Raw genomic sequence first — 21361 nt, forward strand, 5'->3', positions numbered from 1 at the left:
TCAGTGGTCCATTCCTTTTTATGGCGGAATGGTATTCTATTGTATAAATATACTATATTTTTAAAACATCTATTGACTAGTCAATGCCTATTTGGATTAAAATGTTTGGATTTTTTGTTATTACGAATAATGCTGTACCTATCTCTGTGTAGACATGTCTTTACCTGATTCCTTTTAATGGAAGTTGCAAACCAAAGTCTGGGCATTAGGTGTGCTTATTGCTCATGGGACATGGGGCATGGCTGATCTTTATTCCTCGCAGGGCACAGAGCTGGAAGATGTATATGTAATCACACACATATGCACACACTGTATTTATATCTATCTCATATATATGATGTTATTATAACCTCATGATTTATTTATTCTTATTTATAAATATAAAATAAATATAAATATAGGATAATAAATATAAAATAAATGTAAATATATACATTTATAAATATAAATGAGAGCAGCCCAGGCTTGGGTGGCCGAGGCATCCATGCCGCAGTGGCTGGGAAGATGCGGTGGCCGGGAAGGTGCAGTGGCTGGGAAGGTGTGGCCGTCCCCTGCTCCCGCAGCAGGCTTTCCTGAAGGGCAGTCTGAGCGATGCACCTCCATGGCCACCACAGTAGAGCTTAATGCTTTTCTTTTTGGCTATTGATGGAGGGTTTACAAAATACTGCTTTTAAAAGCTACTTGGATTAATTCTTGTTTTTCTGTGTCATTCTATTTATTTGAAATACAGTGCCATTTATTTACTTGTTTATGTTTTGTTTTCCCCTTTCTTGTTGATGTCATTTAATTTTTGAATATGTAAGCCTTATTAACAAAGACTGTAAGGTCACAATTATATAAAAAGGTACACTCAAAGTGGTGTTACTCCCCTATCTCATATCTTTTCCACTCTATTCTCTTCATTTCTCCCGTTTTACCCGAATGTTTGCTCATTGCATATACTCTTTTGTACTTTTCAAAAAATTTAACAACATATCTTGGAAATCAGTCCATATGACTTCACGAAGATCTTCTTCATTTTTTTTTAACAGCTTCACAGTACTCCATTGAGTGAGTGGACCATAATTTACTCTGTTAGTCCTCATAGATGAACTTTTGCTTTTAGGTTATTTTCAATATTTTGTAACTACAAATAATGCCAACCTTGTGACTATGTATTTTTGTATTGTTGGGGGTTTATCTTTAGAGTAAATTCCTAGGGGTGAAATTGCTCTTAGGTCAGAGGGTAAATAAAACATGTTGTCATTGAAGATAGTCCCAAATTTCCCACCATAGGGGGTTGTGTAATTTTACATTCCCATCGGTAGTGTATGAGTCCCTGTTTCCACATAATTTCACCAGTAGAGTCTGCTTCAAGCTTTTGATTTTTGTCAGTCTGACAGGTGAGACATGTATCTCAGTGTAGTTTTAATTTGTATTTCTCTTAAGTGTGCACAGCTCTGTTATTTAAGGGCATGCACCAGAAGCTGCACATGTATCACCTGTGCTCTCATTCTGTTGGCCAGAACTTAGTCATGTGGCCTTACCTGGCCACCAGGGAGGCTGGGAAATGTAGTGGGTATTCTGAGACAGTATGTACCTGACTAAAAAGTTAGGTGTTCCACTGCTATAGAAGGAGGGAAGAATGGACGTTTGGGACAATTTGCTGTCTCTGCTCAGTGGGTGAGACATTCTTCCTTATTTTGAAAGCAGTAGGAACCCAAGGAAGGAATTTTTATACTGCATTTGATATCTTTGTAAAGTTTGATATCTGTTCAATATGAAAATTTCAGTAATAAAAACAAGCACAAAATATAAAGTAATTCTCATTGCCATGCTCTTAACTTCATTCCAGATCAGAGAAGGTTTTGTTTGTCCTTTTAATCTTTACTTCTTTTGAGTTATAAAAATAATGGTACATAATCATAATAAATTCAAACAATACAGAAGTGTATGATGGAAAAAAGTGAAGTCTTCCCAATCCCTTGCCCCAAGGTAACATAAATGCAGGTGTGCACATAATTTGTTACTTTTACAGTTGAGCATCCCTTATCCAAAATGCTAGGGACCATAAGTGATTTGGATTTCAGATTTTTCTGGGATTTGGAATATTTGCATTGTACCAGTTCAGCATCCCTGATCCAAAAATCTGAAATGCTCCAGTGGACCTTTCTTTTGAGCGTCATGTTAGCTCAAAAAGTTTCAGATTTTTGAGTGTTTTGGATTTTGGATTTATGGAGTGGGGATACTCAACCTGCATAATCAAAGCCACAGCGAGTTGCCTCTCGCATACATCCTTGCCTGCTTTCACTGGCGATTCCTAGGACAATCTTGCAGATGTGAAAGTGCTAGTTGGAAAGGAGTGCAGCTTTTAGGTTTTGTTCAAATCTGCCAAACTGCTTCCCTAAAAGCCTCTCCATTGTGTCCTCCCCCCCCGGCAGGGCATGAGAGAACCTGCTGGGGAGGGCTCTGGGGAACGGGTGTGACATGCTTGGAGCTGGGTTCTCTGCGTGAGGTGAGGACAGTTCCTCTGGCAGGAACTGTGATGCCACAAAAATGTTTTAAAGTCCTTTGCCGTGTGTTCATGCCATGTGCCATTGTGCTAACTTGTCCAGTGACACGGGGGGCCACAATGCAGGGCACAGGTTGCTTGGTGCTGCAGAAGAGCCTTCAAGCGGGAATCAGGGGCTTGGGTTCTAGTCCCAGATCGGCCACTAACCCAGGAATTGGGCAAACATTTCCCCTCCCTGGGCTTCAGTTTCCTCTTACTTACAATAATAGGATTGGACTGGTGATCTTAGGTCTTCCACACCTTTGGCAGTGATTCTATGATTTGGTAACTGGTATTTTGAAGAAAGGACCAGACAAGATCATTGTCAGGTTATAGGTACTGGTATCTACCTTTTGACTCATTCCACCTGGTATCTCATGTTAGTTATGCAAATAGGAAGGCAGTCACAGCCACCTTGGGAGTTGAAAGGCGGGATTCGTTTCCAGCATGGTGCTGAGATGTTAGCCATGTGACAGATTCTGGCTATGTCTGTACCAAACACTCTGCCTGCTCTTTAGAGCTAGCCCTCCTCTTAAGCCTCAGACCTCATTGCCTCGGACTAATCAAGGACTTAGCTCCAGTGGATGTCTCCACCCTCCTACATCATTGACTACACACTCTCTACTGGACCATTCTGGTACACACAGACACACACACACACCCCCATACACCACCGCATCCTGTATCCACTACCTCCCCATTTCTCTGCTCCCCTTTGTAGAAAAGCACCCCTAGAGGGTTGTTTATACTATTTTCATATATTTACTTCCCATTTTCTTTCCTTTTTTTTTTTTTTTTGAGACAGAGTCTTGCTCTGTTGCCTGGGCTAGAGTGAGTGCCGTGGCATCAGCCTAGCTCACAGCAACCTCAAACTCCTGGGCTCAAGCGATCCTCCTGCCTCAGCCTCTGGAGTAGCTGGGACTACAGGCATGTGCCACCATGCCCAGCTAATTTTTTTTCTATATGTATTTTTAGCTATCCAAATCATTTCTTTCTATTTTTAGTAGAGACGGGGTCTCGCTCTTGCTCAGGCTGGTCTCGAACTCCTGACCTTGAGCAATCCTCCCGCCTCAGCCTCCCAGAATGCTAGGATTACAGGCATGAGCCACCCTGCCCAGCCTACCTCCCATTTTCTTTTCAGCCCACCTGGATCAGGCTTTGCCCCTTCCACTCTGTTTGTTTATTCAACAAATATTTATAGAGCGCCTACAATGAGCCGACAGTTTACTCCATTGGAGATACAACATATAACAATTGAGTGAAAAGTTCTTTCTCTTGTGGCACTTACATTCCAAGGGAGGAAGATAGACAAGGAATAAGATAAATAGGTACATTGCTTCTCTGTGGGATGATAAAAAGCTCTGGAGAAAAATAAAGCAGGAAAAGAAGATGAAGTGTGAATGTGGTGGAGGGGCGCTCAATTTTCCAGAGAAATTGAACTTTCCACAGCTTAGTGGAAGGTTGGCCTCTCGTCACCTTCCGGAAGGACGAGCAGTGATTCCCTGTGAAATGGGAGGGGGCGGCCTATTGAGGCCCTCCCAGTAGTTTGAGGTAGCTGAAGGCTGTGGAGGAAGAAGAGGGGAGCTGGGAGAGGAAGCAGAACCAGACTTGGAAGGGCCCTAGTGCCTCTGACCAGCTTTTGTCAGGGACACCAGCATCCCATTCTGCCAAGTTCATGGCCACTTTTCAGACCACAGCTACTCAACCAGCAGCAGCTCTTGACCAAATTAACCGCTCTTGCTTGTGACTCTTTCTTGACTTCGTGCTCTCTTGGCTCTTCCCATCTCTTTTGCCCGCCCCCTCCTCCTGCTCCCCCTGTAAATATTACGGTGCCCCGGGATTGCCCTTGTCATGGTGTTTCTACACGTGTGATAAGATGCTCACATAGAACACGTGCTGAGTGTCCTCATGTCCTGCCCTGAGTGCGAGACCACCTGAAAATGTGTGCTGAGAGACTATAAAACCTTTTTACCAGGATCGGCTCATCACCTGCCTCGATATTGTAAGAAGTCGAGGTGGAAGAGGTCGATAGGTTGGAAAGGGTCGTTAGTGTGCGGTGATGTTCTCTCTGGTCTCCAGTAAAAAGAGTGAGCTTCAGATGAATTCCTTGGAGAGCTTGCTATTTGTGCCTCGGAGTCTGAGGCCACAGAATGTTATGTTAATGTTTACCAAAAGAAGTGAGAATGAGGTCTTTAAAGTTTCAAATTGGATACAAGTTTGAGAGTTTGAGTTTTCAAACCAGACTGGGCTGGAGTTATTTGGTTAATAGACTGAACAGGATTGTATGCCAAAACAAAGAGGGCGCTCTATTGCCTGAAAATAAGTGGAAAAGCTACAAGACTTACCTGAAATTTCCTCAAGGGGTGGACAAAGTAGCTTACAGGTGAGGTTTAAAGGGATAGTGAGAGAACGAAGTAGGTTTATAAATAAACCAGTTGCACAAGCACCAACACGTCAGAACCGTAAGCTTGTCCACGAGCAGCAAGACAGAAGTGGACAGAGACTCCGGACACCTGCAGAGGGGCACACAGAAACCCTGGAGCCAGGGAGGTGGCGCGGCCTGCAGTGTGGTGTTGGACTGAGGACAGTGGATCCTAAAGGGGGTGGGCCACCACAGTCTGCAGGCAGCAGGCTGAGGGGGTCGGGAAGCTTTCCTGTGAATAGCTGGGGGCAAGCTACAGTCTCTGTCCCTGTTGGTGTGGCTGTCAGAGCAGGGTGTGGAGGCTGCTCAGAGGCAGATGAGGGTTCCTGGGGTAGTTTGTCGGGTGAAGGTGGGAGGTGGGGCGTTCTCTCCTGGGGAGCCTGAATGCTAAGCCTGAAGACGTGGGCCATGAGATTAACCCCAGTTTCCTCCGAGAAGAGGCTCTTCGCTGCCAGGCTGCCAAATTGAGAGTTCACATGGGCACCCTGACCCGGAGGTGCAACTGCAGGGGTGTTGTTGTGACGCTGGCTAGAGGCACAAGGAGATATCTTGTGTAGGGGTCTGAGAGGAGCTGAACGATGGCAGCAGGGTAACAAAGTCCTGAAAAGGAGGACGCTCAGCTCTCGCACATTTAAGCTAAAATCCATAATAAACACTTCTGAGCTTCAGACCATGTGGGCTCCACTCTGAGAGCATTTGAGGAGCCCCCATGTGAAGACTGTATTAGAGCAAAATACGTGTTTTCCTAGTGCCTGTGTCCTGTCTGTGGAAAAGAGGTGTCTCTGGACACTGCACCGTCCCCTCCTGGACTCGAAGATGGTGTTAGTTCTTTTTTGGTGGAGCCTCTGTGGGAACGACAGCAGAAGCTCCAGGCCTATCTGTCCTGTAGGTCTGATACCTGCCGTCTTGTTTGGGAAGGTTGGCATATCCCGGGGATTTCAGAGCCACGCCCTAGACTAACTGAACCTCCAGCCTGGCTGCTCTGTGCAAAGGTGACTCTGGGTGTAACTGGCATTCCTGGCACCAGACCGGGCAGAGACTCTGTGGGTGGTTCATGCCACATCGCTTCTTCAAAGGGCCACTGGGGAGGCTCCCTTTTGGTGGAAAACCAAGCTGAGATGGTGACAGTTCAGTGATGGAAGGGCTCTTAGGGGAGAGCAGCCACACCTCCCATCTGATGCCTGGACTGTCTCTGTACCGCATTCCCCATCCCCACCACCAACCTTCCCTCTGACCCCCAACAATCCCCCCGCCATTGCCTAAACACCTCCCAGGCAGCCCATGCTGTCTCCAGACTGTGAAAGTCACTCATAATATTTTAAGGTGAACTTGACGTCCTGGCCCTGGCTCTGTTCGCTGAGGCTGCATAGAGCAAGCTGGTTCTCTCAGTCACGTTCTGCTCGAGTCTGCTCTCCATCGTGATTATGTCCACACCTTTAGCCCCATTGGACATGGTCCCATTTCTCCTATGTCTCTCTGAGATGACCTGATGTGGTTTCTCCATTCCCGGGGTTAGGGCCCTCCTCTTACCAGGCTCAGCCTAACCTGTAGAGAACTTCCTACCCTGACACATGCTGACGTCCTGGGCGTCCTGCCCTTGCCCTTGCTGGGATGTTTGCCGCAGTCCCAGCTGCGTGTGCCCCAGGCAAGCGCTGGGCTGGACAGTTTCTCTCTGTCTCTTCATTCTCTGTCAGCTGCTCCAGCCCTCCTGTAGGAGGCATCACCGTTCCATGCACCACTCAGGAAAATCTGCACCAATTAAGTTATGACTGATGATGTCTAATTTTCACATCAATTGCAGCTTGTCCCTATTGTGAAAAAAATGTGTGTCGTAGAATAGGATGTGACCTCACGATGTGAAGGCGAATGAGCTAAGTGAGCACGTCAGCGCTTAGCACGGCATTCAGCACCGTAAACACTCGCAGCCCCCAGCAGCTGGCCCATGCCCCCAAGCAGACCCCTGCCCCCTCCAGCCTCACGCCCACCGCTTCCTTGTGCGTCTGCACCCGGGGCACCTGCAGCGGAAGGCTTACACTCGTGTCCTCCTACCTCTTCTGAGATGCCCCATCCCCATAGGCCCCCTCTCATTAATGTCCTCAGCTGTCACTGCCTTTGGAAAGTCCCCCTTGCCCACCCCTCCTCCTGTGCCCCCTCCACCTCCCACAAGGCACCGCACAGCAAGCGCTGGCCGTATCATGTCGTTTGCTCATTCATCAGTCTCCCCTACTTCATGACTCTTTGAGAACAGGGGCTGGCGTATTTATCTTTCTGTCTCCAGTTCCTAGCACAGTTCCAGAAAAGGATAGAGGCCCCAGCCATGTTTGTTGAATGAGTGATGCTTTTCTCATGTGTGGTAATACCTGCATTTGTGTAGCACTTTCTAGTTGAACAGGTTTCTTAAAAATCTATTTCCTTATTCCATTATCTGAGCAGGTCAGGACAGGTGGCGATGTTCTCATTTTACAGCCAGAAAAACTGAACACCTGCTAAGGGACACCCCGGTGCGCACAGCCTGGTTAGGAGCTGAGCTGGGATTAGAGCCTGGCTCTGGCCTCTTACCAGTTTGGGGTTGATGGACCCTTGGCTTGGAACACAGGTGGTGCCAAACTGGCAGCCTGCTGGTCACATGTGGCCTGTGGACGTGCTTTGGCCCACACATGTGTTTTTTTTGTTTTTATGTGCATAGGTTGCCAACACTTAAAAAATTAGGAGATTCCCCACATAAATCCCAATTACTGGCTTAAAAATCTAAGCATCTGGCAATCCTGGGCTTGTATCTCCACATGGACGACAACTGACATGTGCCCTTGTCCCTGGGGTCCTTGCTCTCCCCATTGTCTGAACCCCTATTAGTTTGCAGCCCCTGCTTAGAGAAAGAGTCCTGTCAGTGAGGTCCCGGGGCACGGTCTCCACCCTATTCATGGCTGTGTCTGTGGCGCTTGGCTTTGTGCTTGATAACATCGCTGTTCAGGGGTGGAACAGAACCACGTGCTGCTGGGGCAGGCCTGGCTGGGCCTGCAGAGAACGCCGTCTGCAGTCGTCAGTAAGCTCGAGGCTTTGGCAGGGACTTGGGGCCAGCTCCTGCCTTGGCAGTGGGCCTCATGCCCAAGTCTGCCTCAGGGTGGGAAGGAGGCAGGTTGAAACCAACGCCTCTCTGCTCCCCAGGACAAAGGGCATGATGGGGTCAAGCAGCTGGACAGCTTGAACAGTGACCGCCTGAGAACTGTCCAGCTCAATGTCTGCAGCAGCGAGGAGGTGGACAAAGTGGTGGAGCTTGTCCGCTCGAGCCTGAAGGACCCTGAGAAAGGTAGGGGGCCCCTTGGGGCAGCAGGGGTCACGTATGGGGCTGTTCAAAGGGGCCCTTCCTGAAAACCACCCTCCATTTGCTGGCATCCTGCTACAAACCTCCTTTCTTTATTGTTTAAACTCTTCCTCCTGCACGGGAGGAGGAAGGGGCTTAAACACACCGGTGCAGTAGGGCACGTGAAGCACAGCCAGGAGGTGATGTGAGGATCTGTGGGAGTGGTGGAGGGGTATGCACTGGTCAGGTCAGTTCAGCCAGCGCTCACTGAAATGCCCACTCTGGGCCAGCTGCTGCGCTGAGTACTGGGGACACAAAGATGGGCAAGGCACAGTCTGTCAACCTCATAGTTCAGTGGGGGGACTGATTTCAACACTGACAGCAGTGCACTGAGAGAGGCAGAGCAGCACAGGAAAGAGGCATTAGTCTGGTCTTGGGGGGCACTATGGGAACAGGCCAGTTGGGGCAGATTGTGGCAGAGAGTGCCAGGGCCATTCCAGGAGGAGGGGAGAGCATGAACGAGAGTGGGGAGAGGCAGAGGGTGTGCTGTGGGATGACAGGCGGTGGGTATTAGGAGTCCAGTCTGGTGGAGGTGGTGGCAGCGAATGAGGCTGGGGAGGGAGGCTGTCCAGGCCCTTGGGTGCCAGGCAGGGGAGCGTGGCTGCCTTCCTAAGGGCACTGCGGAGCCCTGAAGGGGCCGTCCTGAGCGGAATGGCCTGGTCAGACTTGTGAAGCTCACTCTGAGCACTGCAGTGGCGATGGGGAAGGGGGATTTAAAGGGGGATTTAAGTGTGGGTTTGAGAGTCCTGAACTAGGGTGGTGGGTGTTGGGAAAGGAGGGATCTGATTCAAGTATTGAGAAGGCAAAGCTGGCTGGACTTGGTGGCTTGGATGTGGGGACAAGGAGGGGTGAGAGGCCCCTTTCCTGGACCTGGTACCCTTCACTGCAGGAGCAGATTGAGGGCTGGGGAGAGGCTGAAGTGCCCACCCTGGGGGAGCGTCCCAGCTGAGGTCAGGTGCTCATGGTGGGAGGTGAGGCTGGAGTGGGGGGTGCAGGGAGGGAGTCCTGGGGAATGTGAACATCTGGGGCCAGAGGAAGGGAGGGGACAGCTATCAGAGAGGTTGGACACAGGGCCCCAGAAGCTAAAGGAACAGAAAGTTTGGGGCACCCTTAGCCAACAGGGCCAAATGCTGCAGAAAGGTCCTGTAGTATAAGGACTCAAGTGTCCTTCCAGTTCAGCCACGGGGAGGACCCTGGGGGAGGGGCTCTGTTGTACAACCCCGGGGACACCATTCCTGTAGAATGCAACAGTGATGGACAGAGCTCCCTGGAGCTGGGCAGTGCAGCAGCATCCGTGACGAAGTGAGTCTGTGAAATTTACCTTGAGCTTCCTGATGGCCTAGGCACAAAGGGTGTGCCTCACTGAGCTCTGCTTTCCCACAGAGTGAGGTGGGAGCAGCGCTCCCAAGTGGTGACCTTGCTAGGCAGGGTGTGACCAGAGCCTGTGCTAGGCACCCTGTGCTGAGAGAGTATCAGTCAGGTTGACATGCTGTCATCCCCGAGCAGCGCCTCAGAAGCTGTGCCAAGTGGTTATTGGTGGCACTGTTGCTCAGTGGTCAGCCTGTCACTGATGTGCCACCTCGTCGGCCCAGTGCCACCGTCACCCCCTCCACAGGCCATTCCCAGGCCCCTCTGTTCTCCGAGGAGAGGCCTGTGAGTCCGACCTCGCTGTGCATCTGTTTAATAATTAACAGGCAGAGCTCCTGTCCCACTAAGAGAAGCCAGGCTGGGTCCCACTGGGATGATTACCAGCGCGGAATGTACAGCCCGCTTCGCCCCTCCCGCGTGGTAAATCCTCCTCCCGCCGCCTTCCCTGGGCAGCTGGGATATTGCCTTCATAAACTATTAGGCAGGAAAACAGCTGCATCAGCTCCATAAAGCCGCTTCATTACAGCCTGTGCGTTTGTGGTAATTTAAAATGCCTAAGGAAAGGCGTCACCGGGGACCTGAGCACAGAATGGTGCTGCTCAGGGCCCTTGTCCCTTGTCCCCTGCCCCCGGGGCAGAACCACCTCCGTTCTCTGCACTGGACTGGCCAGTTGGCCTAACTGCAGGCAGCTGGGCTCCGGGCCACTCACCCCCCACCCCCACCCTGCGATCCGAGCTCAAACCCCAGCACCAACCCTGGTGCACAAACCTCTCCCTGCTGCTTTGTCCACATGACACACTGGGGGAGGGTTTGATAAACCACTCACCACAACCTTACTTAACCAATACTGCATTTTTTGGAAAAAGAATTTGAAGATTTTTAGGTCTGAAAAAAATAAATCTGTAAGATATGCAGCTGTGTGCTCCCCTTCTTTCCCTTCTTCCCCTCCTCCCTCCTCCCTTCCCCTCTTCCTCTCTCCCTCCCCTCTGCCTCAGGCTGTTTTTTTCCTGGTAATGCAGCTGGAATTCCCCCTTCTCAGGCAATGCTGGCTTTGAACTCCAGGTGGCGCCCTCCCAGGGCTTTCAGTCCAGCAGGGGCCGCCTCTGATTCACCCAGACAGGAACCTTTCGGGAGAGGTGTCCCCTTCCCCATCCCCCCACCACGGGAGCACATTTTGATGGTGAGTTGGAAGCCCTTCACCGTGGCTTTGTGGAACAGTTGCTGCCCAGGCCCAGGGAGCCAGCCCTGGGGGCTGAGATGAAGGGGTTGTCTGACTAGAGCACCAGAGCCATCTGCCACCAGCCCCTGCCCCAGCAGGACTCCGAGGGACTAGACATCTGGAGCCCGAGACTGCCCGAGAGCCCTCCCCAGCCCCACCCCAGGGGAAAGCTGAGCGTGTGGGCCAGCAGGCTGTGGCATGGCCTGGTCTTGGCACCATCACCTATAGTCGGTCGGTAAACATTGAGTACCTGCTGCGTACTTGATAGTGTGCTGAGCGCCAGCGGGGTATGTCCTGTCAGGAGGAGTTTGAGGTTGGACACCAGTCAAGAGAAAGTCAGTGGCTTCGGGACAGGACCTCCGAGGAGCAGTGATAGCACTGGGGTGTTTCGCATGGACAAGGAAGACCCTACATCTGGGACACCCAAAGTCTGGAAAGGAGAAGACCGGGCTTCACCTCTTAATAAAAGTGTGGCCTTGGGCTTGACCCTTCACCTGTGTGGGCCTCAGCTTGCCCATCTGTGAAGTGGGGAAAGTGCTCTGCCCAACGTCCAGTGCTCACACCTAGATCCGGCCACTGCGGGAGCGTGGCTAGAATTTCGGCACAAGCTGCTCTCCGGCTGGGGGTGGGGGAGCAGGCCGGGGCAGGAGGGGCCGTCATGAGGCAGGTGGCAGGCTGTTCACTCTCAGGAAGGGCAGAGTACATGAGGGGGAGTGGGAGCGAAGCCTGGAAAGGGCCCTGTACCATGCCACAGGACGGGGACCTGGGAGCAGGAAGTGACTGGGGAGAAGGTGAGTGGCTGGGGGCGGGGTGAGGATGGAGGTGGAGAGGAGACCTAGAGGGAAGACCTGGGAGGAGGCTTCTCCGAGGGTACAGGAGAGAGGTAACAGGGCCCGAGCTGATGCAGGCAGAAGCAGGAAGGAAGAATCCATTCTAATGACCCAGCAAAGAAAAGCGACAACAGCAGGGCTGTGTGAGGGCTCTGTCCTCAGACGGACCTGGGCCCAAATCCCCTCCTCCCCACCTATTCGCTGGGTGGCATTGAGCAAGGTGCTTAACCTCTCCCAGCCTCGGTTGGCTCAACCAGGTACGGGACAGTTTAGTCTCTGCTCTCTAGTTGGTTGTGAGGATCAGGTGAGTTAATGGATGCACAGTGCTTAGTTTGGGGCCTGGCAGCTGTCACCTCAATCTTTGACAGTAACAGTACCAGTACTTGGTGACTCATTTGATGGAGAGAAGCGAAGGGGCTGGAGGAGTCAAAGACAAAAGTAAAATTAACACAGAGCAGGAGCAGGCTGGGCAGCCTGGGAACTTGGGGTGCTGGCTGTGGTTAGGGTGAGTTGGGGAGTGTGGAACATTCAGGTGAGACAGGAGGAGACTGGAGTTCAGAGAGAGCCGTGACTGCTGAGGGAGACACGAGAGCCACCGACGCGGACGTGGTGTTGGGGCTGTGCAGGAAAACGGCTGTCACCTGGGCCAGCTGGAACGTTACTGGGAACTCCAGAGAGCGGTGGGCCCCACAGGCTATTTCTACTTGTCAAGTCAGCAAAGCTCTAATCCAGAGGCAGCGTGCTTTCACAGGCCACATTTAATTAGACTCATTTTGGGTAGTAGTGTCAGATGTCATTGTTTTATTTTGGCGTGGAAAAAGGACTGTATGCATTTTAGGGCATGTGATATGGTCCATTATGAATCAAACACAAAACAGCCGGAAAATTCCAGGAACATGAAGAAGATGAGGACACCTAAGTGTTGAGTGTCATTCAGGAGAAGCAGGTCTAGGACACTGGGGGACACCTGTGTCTGGGGGGAGGGGCCGGGGGAGGGTGCAGGAGGTGTTGGGTGCCATTGACACCCTGGGAGCAGTGCGCATCAGGAGCACTAGTGGCACCATATCACAGCCAGGCCGAGGAGTGTGAAGCCTGAGGCGGGGCGGCACGTGTGCCCTGGAGACCCGGAGCGTGCAGGGTCCGGAGCAGCCAGCGTGGCGAGGGGGAGACGGGAGCGCAGGCTGTTCTCAGAAGCCTGGCGCGAGGGAAGGAGAGCGGGTAGTACGGTTACAGAAGCTTCTTTAGGCTATGGAGATATGGTACTTGTAGGCATTCATTCACCTAATTCACATTAATTGAGCACCTAATGTGTACAGCATTGAAGGGAAGGAGCCGAGGGCAAGGGAAAGGTTGAAGCTGTGTAAAGGAGAGAGAAGGATCAGTGGCTCATGGCCTCTAAGATGGTGGGGGAGGCGTCAGCCGTGGCGGGCGGGAGAGGCCTCCTGCGCCTCTGGGGAACAGAAGAGGCCGAGACCCAGGGGCGTCTGCTGGGAGAGGGCGGGAGCTGGGGGTTGTCCTGGTCCCTCCGACTGTGTCATTAGTGTCCTTGGTGAGGTCACTGGTGAGACCTGAGAGAGCAGCGGGGAGGCGCCCACGTGGCCTCAGTGGGGAGTGGGAGTGAGCTGGTCACGGACACTTTGTTAACCAGCAATTTCCTGTAGTTAATAAAGGTCCTTAGTTCTCCATAATTGAAGGAGAAGGCAGCGGAGGTCAGTTGGTGAAGCTTTAATTTGGGTAACACGGAAGGAAAACAGCTAGAGACCAATTACTCTGTCATTTACACAGACTCATTTCCATGATTAACTCGGAACCGAAGCAGGGCCGAGTCCCCGCAGTCAGTGCTCAGCCCCAGGGGGGAGCTGTGCTCTGAGGCTGCGCTTGGCCACGGGAGAATAAACCCTGAGGGTTTCTGCAACAAAGAGGCAGGGCCGGCTCTGTCCTGAGGCTCTGGTCCACCCAGCCCTTGCATCCTAAAAACTGAACTCCTGGAGGGCCCCGTAAAATGCTGCATCTTTCAGCTCTGCCTCCGACTTACTGGGAAAACTTAAGCCTGTCGTTTTCCCTCAGGGCCTCAGTTTCCCCAGCTCTGAGATTAGTTAATAGACTGCTTAAACTCCAGGGAACCTTCCAGCACCAACGTTCTCTAAGCCTGCAAAAGCCAGCCGTGCCTTACTTAGCCTCTGAGGAAACAGTCAACCCAGGTGTACTGTGAGCGCATACATTTCCTCCGCTTGTGCACGGCCCTGTGGGACCACACGTGTGACGACCAGCCAGCAGTGCTGTAGTTCAGAGGGGAAAACACAGTGATTGTTAGGAGGGTCTCCGGGTGGAGCAGGACTGGGCCTGCCTGTGATGAAGGCTTGGCTGAACCTCTAATGATGTGTGTCTGAGCAGCTTGGTCCCCTCCCTAGTCCTGCAGGGGGAGCTTGGCCTGGAAGACCCCTGAGGTTTCCCTGGCTTCTGCAAAGAGGGAGCTGTAAGTGAAAGCTCAGAGGCAGGAGCGAGTAGACAGGTGCAGGTGTGGGGATGAGCTGGGTGCATGGAGTGGAAGTGGGAGCTTGAGGTGACGTAGGACTCGAGGCAGGGGGTCCCCGCAGAGCTGGGTCATAATGGTCCCAGAGAATCGAGTCAGGCAGATGGGATATGAGGACTGGACATTCTGGACTTCAGGGAGGGTCGAGCAAGTACCTTAGGCCTCTCTATCTCCTGTCTTTCTTGAGTGACTCCAGAAAGTTTCCTGAGAACCTTGGGCAAGAGGCTGGGAAGTCACAGGGATAAGGGACAACAGTGGGGAGGGGAGTGGGCTGCCAGCTGATGGGTGGTGTCTGAAGCTGAGCCCACGTGGTGACCACAAGTCTGTCCTCTCCTGTCCAGGGATGTGGGGCCTAGTTAACAACGCGGGCATCTCAACATTCGGGGAGGTGGAGTTCACCAGCATGGAGACATACAAGGAGGTGGCAGAAGTGAACCTCTGGGGCACAGTGCGGACAACGAAATCCTTTCTGCCCCTCATCCGAAGGGCCAAAGGTGAGTGGGGAAGAGAGCTCCTACTTGCCCTGGACCTGCTCCACCTGTTCATCTTGGCTCCCAGTGGAAATACCTTTCCCAGTAGATCCAACACCCACAGCCCAGCAAGGCTGAGCTCGTTAGTCCCAGGGGCCATGCTGGGCTGGACTGACAGTGGGCAGAGGGCCCGTGGCCAGGTGGGAAGGGACATGAGGCTTTCAGGGATAGGTCAGCTGTCTATGCACAAACGGCTTCAAGATTATAGCAGTGATCCACTCTGAGCACCTAATCTAGGGAAATAACCACCCTTTGGACAAAGCTGTATGTACACATCATGGTATCAGTAGGGTGTGGTTAAGTATAATTTGGCATAGCCATTCTATGGGTTATTATACTGTGGTTAAAAAATGAGGCAATTGTGGTAGTAAGAACAGTAATAATCAAGAATACAAATTTGGAAAACAGACAAAACACCTAAATCATGTTAGGTAGCCAAATGTAAGCAAACCACCTTGGAAGTCACTGACTCTGATTTTCTCCCCAGACTAGCAAAGAATCGTGGCAAAAAGGGCAAGATCCATAAATCTATCCCGAAGTCCTAACAACAACAAGAATGAACACAGAGTGCAGCTGTAGGGTTTTAGAAGAAAACCCAAACCCTTCAATGACTTCAGACTTAGAGGTTTCTGGAAGGGACCTCCCGCAGTGTGCAGGGTGGGCTGTGTGTTCCCTCCCGGGGGCACACCATGGGCAAGCTGATCCCAGGTCTGCCGGGGCTCACCCAGCCGGGCTGAATGTAATCTGCCTCCAACACCATTGCCCGCAGGGCTGGGAGAAGCTGTGGTGAGCCCTGCCACTCCTAGGCTGGGCTGTGGCAGAGAGCCTTTTGGGGTCACTACTCCCTTCCAGTACCGGGACTCTGCCCTCACATCCCAGCCCTGAAGTCAGGTTCAGAACCCCTGCTCCTGCCACCCCAGGGTGCTTCTGTTTGCCTCTGTCTTGGGCAGCACCCAGGGTGGAACAGAGTTGGGGAATCGAGCCTAACAGCACAGGTCCTCTTTCAGGGTTGCCTTAAGGGCCTCCCTGGCAGCCGCAGCCTGCGGGCTCCATCCCTAGCCTTGCCACCAGTGATGGACGCTGGACTTAGTGCACTACTTATCTGCCCATCTTACTAGCTGAGCTGAATTTTAAGGTCCACGAGGGTAAGGAGGAGGTTTTAGACTATTTCTCCCTGACCAGCATCAGAACTTGCCTGTCATGAACACTCAGATTGGCACAGACGCAGCTGTCTCACCTCTACATTCTCCCACCGCATTTTCGCCCCAAATTACTGTCACTGGGCAGGGCTCTGTCTGGTTTTTGAGTTAGTTGAATGTGGCCCATTATTTTGTGCCCTGCTGGCATGCAGGCCTGCTCCTCACTCATTTCTCCTCCTCCGTCCTGCCTGGCACAGCTGGGCACCTGGGGAAGATCAAGATGCTGATGTGTGGGCCTGAGCTGGCCTTGCTACTGCATGAGAAGACCCCCAACCCTGGGTGGCTCAGAATTGGTCCCAGCCAGCCTTCTGGAAACATGCCAGACCCCCGCCCTCTGCCACACAGGGCAGTGCCACCTGAGCAGGTGTTTGCTGTCTCCCTCTGCAGGCCGCGTCGTCAACATCAGCAGCATGCTGGGCCGCATGGCCAACCCCGCCCGCTCCCCATACTGCATCACCAAGTTTGGGATAGAGGCTTTCTCTGACTGCCTGCGCTACGAGATGCACCCGTTGGGTGTGAAGGTCAGTGTGGTGGAGCCTGGCAACTTCATCGTTGCCACCAGCCTCTACAGCCCTGAGAGCATCCAGGCCACTGCCAAGAAGATGTGGGATGAGCTGCCTGAGGTCGTGCGCAAGGACTACGGCAAGAAGTACTTTGATGAGAAGATTGCCAAGATGGCGACCTACTGCAACAGTGGTTCCAGGGACACGTCCCCTGTCATTCATGCTGTCACACACGCCCTGACCGCCGCCACCCCCTACACCCGCTACCACCCCATGGACTACTACTGGTGGCTGCGAATGCAGATCATGACCCACTTGCCTGGAGCAATCTCCGACATGATCTACATACACTGACAGTTTCACTGGGGCCGCTCTGGGGGAGCCCCGGTGGGAGGGAGGGCGGAAGAGAGAAGCTCATATGGTGAGCCCCACCTGATTATTCACTCGTGCATTATCACTGCCCCAAGGGAGCCCATTACTAGTTCTAGCGTTAACCAGAGGGAATAACCCCGCCTGACTTGTTTGCCTTCACAGACAGGGTGTATACCGGCAGGCAGGGGCCCCTAAACCTCAGGGCAAACATGGTGCATCCGTCTGCCTGGAATTGATTTCCTACAAAGACTTTGGGAAAACATCTTTATATTAAAAACAGATTTATTATAGAATAGAATCCAGATTCCTTTACATCCTTAAGCCAAAATATCACTTCAAAAATTTTATCTCATTTGATCCTTAAGCCAGCCTCATGAGTAAAAAGGACAGATTTTTTTTTCTTTTTTACATGAAGAATCTGCAGCTCAAAGAGGATACATAAAATAACACTTTTATTGCTTATAAATGGTCCAAGTCATGTGTTCCTGCCACTGCTGTCGAAACACTTCACAGGTTGCATTCCAGGGCTGTTTGGGATCCATTTATCTAAGAATCCTCTGCCTAACTGTGTCCTTGCCTGAGCCACACATACCAGTGGCCCCTGTGTACCTCTGTGCGTCCATGGTGCTGGGTGACTGGCTGGCTGGATGGATGGGGGCTGTGGGAATCATTCTGGAGACTTCCATTTGAGATTTCTCCAACCTCTTTTAGGACTTAGAAAAGTCGTGTATGGAGGTGCTCCTTGACTAAGAGGACAGGTTATTTATGGTTTGCATCTGCTTGGTTTTGCCTGGGGTGGGGCCCATGTCGATGGGGCAGCCTTGCAGGAACAGTGGTGCCAAGGCTGGGCACAGTGGCACCTTCTCCCCCAGGGCTGGCTCTGTGTTCCTTGTTTGTCTTACACTCTCACACACACAGACACACCCTTGGTCCGGAGGGCTCAGGGTGGTCTTCGCTGATGGCTTGCCGTCCTGCCATGAGGGTACTCATAGGCAGAGTCTTCATTATCACTTCTTGGGTTTGGATTTGAAGTCTGCCATCCCAGCAACTGCCCAGGGCCCAGATGTTTGGATCAGAGCCAGGCACCACCAATCTCTAGGTGACTACAGGCCTAGGGCAGGGTCCCAAGTGCCAGCTTGCAACTCAAACTAGGGTTTCCGCCTCTCCCTAGAGGGCCAGGCCTGCCGCTAGAGGGCGCCCCGCCTCTTCCGCAGCGGGAGCTGGCGTCGGGGCCGCAGACTGGGGAGCTTCCCAACCGGGCCTGAGGTCTCAAAGGGTTCGGGATTCCCACCTCGGAAACTGCCTGGGAACAAAGAAGCAAAGCCCTTCAGAAACAGCGTCCCTGCTCTTCTAGCAGCTGCCTGGCTTGAGCCTGGAGCCCGGTGCCAGGAGAAGGCACAAGAACCCGGGCGGCGGGAATGGCCCGCGGCGCTCAGGCGGTGCCGGGAAGGGGGTCTCACGGTGAGCAGATTCAGCTTGCCTTTCAGGCTTTCGTCCCCTCAGTCTGCAAACGGGGATGCCCAGTCCCCCTCGGGGCCTGCAGGGTGAGACCAAGAAGGCCTGCGGGGAGGGAGGGAAGGCAGGGCTGAAACTCCCCAGAGCTGGGACGGGACGCTCGGCGTTGTGTTTGCATAACAATAAGATTCTTTCCTACCACAGAGCCTGCCTCTAGCAGGACCCTTTCTGAGTCGCATTTTGACATCTCGGGAGAATTTGCTTTCATGCTTCACTTTATAAAAGGAAAATGGATGTAGCCCTTGGAGTTACACTACGTGCGCAGCCCTGCCTGGGAGCTGGAGGGAAGGGATGTGGCCACAGGCTCTGGGTCCCGATCAGCAGTAACCTGAACACTGGAGAAGCTGCACATGCGTCTGTTGGAATCTTGGGCAGGAGGACAGGACTGTCCTGATGTTTCATTTTCATCCCAGTGATTGAAAGGGCACCTTCCCTCCAAATAACCTCAGTGCTAACTAAAACCTCACGTTTGCCATTCACTCTCTGGCAGCTTAGAGTCCACTTGGGTACACGAGCTATTTTTGATCTTTACAAGAGGTAAGTGAAGTGGACAAAGCAGAGGTTGTTGTTCTCATTTTATAGACAACATAACTGAGACCCAAAGAGGGAAGTGAGTCACCCAGTGTCACAGTGAATCTGGGCAGAACCAGAACCAGAACAAGTCTCCTGAGGGGTAAGATTCCTCGTCACATTGTGCTGTGGCTCACAACAGCCCAGGAAGCTAAGCCAGTTGGGGTCACCAGGCACCTAGATCCTTACTGCTCATCTGCAGGCAGAGAACTGCCCCTACTTGTTGGGGTGGGGGGGAGGGAGGAGGTCTCTGTCTGTGGGGACCCGTGCTCTGGTGCCTCCAGCCAACACACACCCCTCCCTCGATAGCTGGAGGCAGGTGAGGACTTTTTTGCAAGATGCTCCTGATGGTGCCTTGTCACTGAGCACATGCTGTGCTTAACATTCCACCTGAGGCCAAAAGGCTGCATGAGCAGGTGACAGGCCAGCCTGGCCCTGCCTGTCACAAGCTGCTAGGGCAGCACCCCTGCCACCCGTGGCAGGGAGTCTGGCAAAGACTCCCCACTTGTGAGGTCTGTTCACTTTGTGTATTTCACACAAATCTGTGCGAGCCCTTGTGGTGCAGGTGCCAACGTGAGCGGGCAGAGGCTCCCCTGGCACTGGTGGCCCCAGGCATGAGCAGCCAGGTAGCAGCCGGGCAAATGTGTGCAATGCTGGACGTGTTACCCAGCCAGGTCGCTGCCACCTCTCCCCTGATTCTCATGGCAACAGCCCGGGCAGGTAGGCAAGGTGGGGTTATTATCTCATTTTACAGATAAGGAAACAGCCTTCTTCACGTCTGTCACCAAGTGCCTGAAAAAGCTGGTTGTCAAGCCAGATCTAACCTCCAGCCCAGAGCTGGTGATGCATGAAAAGCAGGGCAGATGGCACCAGGATCTAAAATAAGGAGGGAAAAACACCTCCATTATGTAACAGAAGACTCTTCCAGCCCGTGCACAGTGACAACCACAGAGTACTGCCACCCAAGCCAGCTCCTCTGTCCCTTCCTCCGCTGGGCTCTGAGCGCCACTCTCTAAGACAGAACGTGCTGGGGAGCCCAGCAGCATCCCTCAGGCAGGAAATCTGCCTTGGCTGGGCTAATGCTGCCCCGTCAGGGACACCTCTCAGGGTTTGTTCCAGGAATGCCGGAGCCCAGACTTGGCCACAGACAGATTCTGGAGCTGCCCTCAAAGGGCTTGAGGGTTATATGAGCACAGAGCTTGGGAAATACAGTGATTGTTTCTGTTCAGAGAGATGGAACAAGAAAGCTATGGGCTCTGGTGCTCTGAGGGATACCAAACAGACAACCCAGACCAGTTAAGACCTTTCTGGTTCGTGCAGGCACTAAGGAAGGTGACTCATGAGTGGCAGCCTCAGAGGCACAGGGGGAGCAGCTGTTGGGCCTGGGACCAGGGCCAGGGAGCAGGGCTAAGAGAGGCTGCCAGGACCCCCACACGACAGAGAAGGAAAGGGGGACTTAGCCGTCATCACCCCTGACTCCTAGCCTCCTGGACAAGGGGCCTGCTAGTCAGGGTTGAACCCCTCCAGTGACAGGGAGCTCATTATTTCCTAAAAGGGCATTTCCTTGATTTGGGAAAATGTATCCAGAGACTATGCTGAAATCTACCACCTCTAACTTCACTATTTTGGCACCTGGCTATGACCCAGACCTGCACAGAACAATTTAACTCTTCCCAAATAGGCTTCTAGATATTTGGAAATGGCCAAGTCAGGATCAAGAGCTCAAGTCCCTCATTTGACAAGATTTGCATACTCCTCCCTGTTTGAACAGAGATTCGAGCTGTGATCATCTCGTTGTCCCTCATTCTTGATGACACACACCAGGCTGAAGGGCCACCGGAGTTCCCCTCACACAGCCAAGAGCATTGAGACAGTCTTCATACCCCTGGTGAGATGCTGCCACCCCGCACGATTGCATTCACGACACCGCTCATCTGATCCTGAGAAGCAGCTTATGAGTCAGGAGGACTGCTATCGCCATTTTACAGACCACAGAGCCAGATCATGGGAGAGCCAAGAAGAGACCCAGGCCTTCAGGCTTCCGTCCCCAGAGCCCCTTCCTCTACCCCCACACTGTCTCAGTCTCCCTGTCAGGGCCTTAGAGTGGGTGGGCTCGGCGCAGTCGGGGTCTGGCATGTAGCACGGCGCAGGGTGCCGGGCAGGGAGCAGAAAGGCCAGCTTCCTCCTGGTCCACAGTTGTGCAGGCGGCAGCATGGAGAGGGAGGTGCAGGCTTTCCTGTCCCATCGCTTTGTGGCTGCAGCGTCTGTGGAATCTCTCAGTGGCCTGAGGGTGGAGGGGGAGGGGCACACAGCATCCCCAGGGCTGTGGCTGGGGACCACCCCGGCCTGGGCATCCACAGAGTGTGTCAGAGAGTGGGAACAGGGACCAACCTCAGGAGACGCTGGGTC

At 52.6% G+C, this 21361-nt stretch overlaps 1 protein-coding gene across 1 annotated transcript in view; it reads left to right on the forward strand.

Moving 5' to 3' along the window:
- The window catches only part of BDH1 (3-hydroxybutyrate dehydrogenase 1), a 34128-nt gene extending 16971 nt beyond the window's left edge, over positions 1-17157 (forward strand). Inside the window, exons 5-7 of the mRNA XM_045539995.1 lie at positions 8118-8259; positions 14605-14757; positions 16380-17157. Of these exons, the coding sequence (XP_045395951.1) occupies positions 8118-8259; positions 14605-14757; positions 16380-16849 (765 nt within the window). The 3' untranslated portion in view covers positions 16850-17157. The remainder of the gene's footprint in view (positions 1-8117; positions 8260-14604; positions 14758-16379) is intronic.
- Positions 17158-21361: the final 4204 nt, after the last annotated feature.

The sequence above is a fragment of the Lemur catta genome, chromosome 1 (assembly GCF_020740605.2).
Source record: "Lemur catta isolate mLemCat1 chromosome 1, mLemCat1.pri, whole genome shotgun sequence".
NCBI lineage: Eukaryota > Metazoa > Chordata > Mammalia > Primates > Lemuridae > Lemur > Lemur catta.